At 21.6% G+C, this 5,786-nt stretch overlaps 1 protein-coding gene across 1 annotated transcript; it reads left to right on the forward strand.

Annotated features, from left to right (window-relative positions):
• The first annotated feature begins 727 nt into the window (after positions 1-727).
• On the forward strand, positions 728-3,154 carry LOC122503684 (protein zerknuellt 2-like). The gene is made up of 2 exons (XM_043614316.1): positions 728-1,302; positions 2,151-3,154. Exons 1-2 carry the CDS (start codon positions 1,065-1,067, stop codon positions 2,837-2,839), a joined length of 927 nt encoding a protein of 308 aa, XP_043470251.1. The 5' UTR covers positions 728-1,064; the 3' UTR covers positions 2,840-3,154.
• Positions 3,155-5,786: the final 2,632 nt, after the last annotated feature.

The following is a 5,786-nucleotide window of genomic DNA, read 5'->3' on the forward strand; positions in this document are numbered from 1 at the left end:
CAAATAATTAGTTACAAATAAGAAATCAGCTTCTTTTTAGTTATTTATTCGTATAATAAATATTGTAGAGAAGAAAAAGAGAATAGTAAATAATTAACTAATAATTACAAGTGAATAAATAGATAATTATTAAAATTCTTTTCTCTATTCGATTAAAAAGATATAAAAGTACTTTTAATTTTTTATTAATTAATATTAATAAAATTAAAAGGACTATTTTATTGTCTAAAAATAAAAAAAGTTGCTATTAAAATGAAATAAGTAAATTAAGGCAAATTAAACGAATAATATCCTTTATAAAGGATCTCGGACGTTAAGGATTATTTAACTAATAAAATAAGTAATTATTATTTTTGTAAATGAAATAAATAATTATTATTTATGTAAATTAAAAAAGTGATTTTTATTTTGGTAAAATTAAAAAATAAATTTTTATTATTTAAAAAAAAGCGAGTGAAAGATGAAAACAGACGCCTTTGGATTTACAATGTCTGTGAAATGGAAGCTAATGAGTATATTTGGCGCCCGACTAATGAACAACTATTTTCGCAGTTTGGGGTCCGTGTCTGCAAGTGAGTATTAGAAATTACCGATTTCTATTGGCTCCTAGATTTTAGTGGGTTGGCACTAAGAATTTGCTCAGTGGTCAATTGCACTTGCACTTGCTTTAAGGCCCAATTGGAATCTAGTGGGGGTGAATGGTATATAAACCAGGGGTATTTACCCAAAAAGTATCATTACTTGCAACGCAAAGTTTTAGCTGACACAGATTACTTGCCTTCTCTCTAATATTCTCTCATTGCTCTTCAAAAAATTATTTTCAATCTCAAATTTCTTGTTCTAAAAGAAACGAATTCTTTTTGTTTTCGAAAAAGTTCAAAGTGTGCTGTTAATTAACAAAGTGTTAATTTTCTTCGATAAAATTTTAATAAAGTTTTTATAAAGTTTTTATAAAGTTTTTATAAACTTTTGATAAAATTTTGATTATTGATCAAAAATTTTTTTTTTGAATATTTTACACAAGTGACTTTTTGAGAAATTTGAAAAAAAGAATCGAGGAAAAAATGGCCTTCAACAACAGTGATTTGGGATTCAGTTCATTCTCATCTTCATCGAATGATGAAAATGTCCTCTGCAATTTTGAAGTGGCTGCAGTTCTGCCGCCCACTCCACCTCATGATTATCAGGAATTTGGAAATTCAAGATTCGTGCCGGTGATTAATTATTGTCCGGTCAATCAACGGGCGATGGCGAATTTTTCTCCTCAATCGATTACGAATCATCGTCAAACGAACTCTAAAGGTGTGTATTTATATTTATTTATTTTATTTATCACTTTTTACTCAATTATTATTTTTTTTTAAGATTTTTCACTGTTTTTACTAATTTTATTACTAATTTTTACAATTTTTACTATTTTACTTATATTTTTACAATTTTTACTATTTTACTTATGTTTTTACTATTTTTACTATTTTTTTTATTTTACTTATTTTTTTACTTATTTCCTGTTTTACTCATTTACTATTTTGTACTTATTCCTAATTTTTTTCATATTTATTTATTTACGATTTTTAAGTTTTACGAAAATTTATTTATTTATTATTTTTCTTTTTTTTCTATGTTTGTATTTTTCTTCAAACCAGTAATTGAATTTTTTTTTAATATTTTGTTTGTTAAATAAAATATTCCACTTAAATAATTTATTGAAATAAATAAATAATAGAAATATTGTTAAATATTTTGTTGTCGAGTAAAATATTGTTAAATATTTTGTTGTCAAATAAAATATTGTTTAATATTTTGTTGTAAAATAAAATATTGTTCAATATTTTGTTGTCAAATAAAATATTGTTAAATATTTTGTTATCAAATAAAATATTTTGTTGTAAAATAAAATATTGTTAAATATTTTGTTGTCAAATAAAATATTGTTAAATATTTTGTTATCAAATAAAATATTTTGTTGTAAAATAAAATATTATTAAATATTTTGTTGTAAAATAAAATATTGTTAAATATTTTGTTGTCAAAGAAAATATTATTAAATATTTTCCTGTCAAATAAAATATTTCACATTAATAATTAATTTACACCAGAAAAGTGAAAAAAAAACAAAATTCTAAATCCTTTTTCATTTGAAATTTCAGAATCGAAAATCGAGCCAAGGAAGAAACGTCCAAGGACCGCATTCACGAGCGAACAACTCATTCAATTGGAGAGGGAATTTGCCAATTCTCATTACATTCATCGCACTCATCGGATTGAATTGGCCCGTCATTTGGATTTGTCCGAGCGTCAAATTAAAATTTGGTTCCAAAATCGTCGCATGAAGTTGAAGAAGGAGAGCAAAACGACCGTCACCATTGTTACCGAAAAAAAACAATGCGCCGTCGTCAATCCAAAAATTGAGAATATAAAGCACACGCCAAATATTCAGGTGGCAAGATCTGAATTCGCAAATATCAGCAATCAATTGATGGAATCAACGTGGCAGAATCATCATCAACAACAACAACAACAACAACATCATCATCTTCATCATCATCAAACTGCCAGCGAGAGAACAACAATGCCCGCCGTTGTCATTCCACAGCAAGTATTTAATTATAATTATTTGAGCGAAAATAATTATCAAATTCCTCAACACGATTATTTTGAAGTACCATCAGAAGTAATGTCCAGCTGTCGCTATCAACAACCACAGGTCTGTCAAAATAATCAAAATCAATTTATGTCTTTTGCATCAATTCCTTATGATGATCATACATTTGCATACGATTTGGGAAAATTTAATGAATTTCAAAATGAAAACTGTGGCAATTTTACCGAACTTTAAATATTGAAATTTTCCATCAACAGACATTTGTGAGGAAGTTTGTTAATTTTTTTTTCGTTTTTTTTGTCTCTAGTCAACATAGCTGTTTTAAAAATTATTACTATCACATTTTATTTATTTTTTACCCTGAAAAAACCCAAAATTTCTTTTTAAATCTGCAACTTGTGAAAAATAATTAGTATTTCTAAATTCTTGGTTCTAAGACCTTCTTGTAAATATTGTAATTAAAAATTCAAAAATTTTAGGGTACTTGTATTTTACATTGTAAAAATTGTATAATTAATACTTATTTGAATATTAAAATATTTTGTGTAGAGTTAGATTATAAATACAGTCACAAATATTTATATAGTTTTAATTATGAAAGAAAAATTTGTATTCCGTTCTAAGTCTTTTTTTTTGTGTACATAAATATATTTAAAAGTTAAATTATAGATAAATTCGTAAATTTACTATTAATTGTAAATTATAATCATTGTTTTTATAAAATACTATGCATATTTTTTATACCATATGCTATATATATATCTGTATGTCATACTATACATCATTATGTCATTAATAATTTAAGAATGTCAACATTTAATTTTAGTGAAAAACTAGAAGTAAGAATTGATTTTTGTATGAGAAATAAATATTTGTCAATAATAAATGTTGTTCCAATTTATATTCTTGATTTTCTTCATTACCAATCTCCTTGAAATTTTCAGAAAAAATTGTTATTTATTAATTTTCTAATTTTCTGCAAATACAAGAATATAAATTTTAATTTATTTTCGATTACGAAGAAAAAAGGATAATTTAAAAAATTAATTATGCATCAAATACAAATTTTGTAAATAACTTTAAAATTTAAAGTCCTTCGATATTATAACTTTTTCTATTTTCGACTATTTTCAAAAAATGCGACCTTTTTCGACTTGTTTTCAAAAATTGCGACTTTTTCTACTTTTTTTCCAAATATTGCAAAAAAATAACATTTTTTAGTATAAAAAGCAATTTATTTCGATTTTTATCGTGTGCAAAATAATCTTTCAAAAATTGTTTTTGAATAATTTTTATAATTAAATTTTTATAATAAAAAATTAAAAAAATTTATGAATAATTGAAATCTTGTAAAATTTAATTGCAAATAATTGATTTTTTCAAGTATTATATTATTACAATTTTTTAAAAATTAACTTTTAAAGAATTTTAATTGCAAATTTTGATAGGAAAATTGAATTCTCAAAAATTTTCGAAACATAGAATTAAAAAGATTTTGAATAATTAAAATCTTGTAAAATTAAATTGAAAATAATTAATTTTTTCAAGTATTTTATTATAATTTTTCGAAAATCAACTTTTAAAGAATTTAAAATGCAAGTTTTGAAAAGAATTGAATTCTAAAAAATTTTCAAAACATATAGAATTAAAAGATTTTGAATAATTGAAATTTCGTAAAATTTAATTCAAAATAATTAGTTTTTTCAAATATTTTATTATAATTTTTCGAAAATCAACTTTTAAAGAATTTAAATTGCAAATTTTCATAAGAATTGAATTCGCAAAAATTTTGAAAACGTAGCATTAAAAAGATTTTGAATAATTGAAATCTTGTAAAAATTGAAAATAATTGGTTTTTTCAAATATTTTATTATAATTTTTTGAAAATCAACTTTTGAAGAATTTAAATTGCAAATTTTGATAAGAATTGAATTCTCAAAAATTTTCGAAACATAAAATTATAAAGATTTTGAATAATTGAAGTTTTGTAACATTTAATTGAAAAAAATTGATTTTTTAAATTATTTTATTAAAATTTTTCGAAAAACAATTTTTGAAGAATTTCAAATGCAAATTTTGAAAAGAATTGAATTCTCAAAAATTTAACTGACGAATCTTCAAGATGTAAGTTTAAAAATAAAAATTCGCTTCTAAAAATTATATTAAAATATTTTAGAAACAGCAATTCATTCAGAATTTTTTTATTCTAATTTTTCAAAGTTCAATTATTTTCAATAATTTTCAATTATACATATTTCGGAAAATTCCAATACATACAAAAATTATAACATTAAAATTTTTTTCGCATTATTTTTAACATTTTGGAGAAAACAATAAAAATGTTTAATTAAAATTCCTCAAAAAATTACTTTTTTTCTTAAATGGTACACAAATTCTTTTAAGAAATTCAACTATTTTCGAAAAATTAAATTACAATATTTTTAAAAAACTAATTCTTAGAATTGTTTTATCCTAATTTCTTAAGGGCATTTGAACCTTGATGACGTCACACATGCTTTGCACAATCTGTAACGTCATCAAGGTTCAAATGCCCTTAAGACTTATAGATTATTTTCAAATAAGGTAAATTAAAATTTTTTTAAATTTACTTTCGTTTACTTAAAATTTCGTAGATATCATGTTCATGTTTATAATTTTTCATACTTTGAATATTGCTTTCTATATTTTTCAAAAAATTCAATTATTTATAAAAAATTTTATCAAATTTCAATTATTTAAAAAAAATTTTACAAAATTGGAATCGTTTGAAAATTTTTCAATTATGTATAAATGAGAAACAATTTTTTTTTTAAATATTATATAAATTATTTAAAATATTATCTTTTAGAAATTAATTTTAAGAACTTTTTTATTATAATTTTTTGAAAATATTTTATCTTACTAAGTTTTTAAAAAAATAATTAACAACAGTTAATAAACAAAAAAAAAAAGTTAACAGTTACAATTATTATAAATAATTGTATTTTTATGTTAAAATAATTGAATTTTTGAGAAACATTCGCAAAATAATTGAATTTTGTAAGAAATTGGAATTTTTAGAAGTTATTAAATTTCGAAAGGTTTTAAATTCAAATTTTTTAAATTTTTATTTGCCGTGGAAAAACCAATAAGAATAATTTAAATATTTATTTAACGAAATTATTGAAGTTTTGAATAATTG

The sequence above is a fragment of the Leptopilina heterotoma genome, unplaced genomic scaffold (assembly GCF_015476425.1).
Source record: "Leptopilina heterotoma isolate Lh14 unplaced genomic scaffold, ASM1547642v1 Lhet_268, whole genome shotgun sequence".
Classification (NCBI taxonomy): Eukaryota; Metazoa; Arthropoda; class Insecta; order Hymenoptera; family Figitidae; genus Leptopilina; species Leptopilina heterotoma.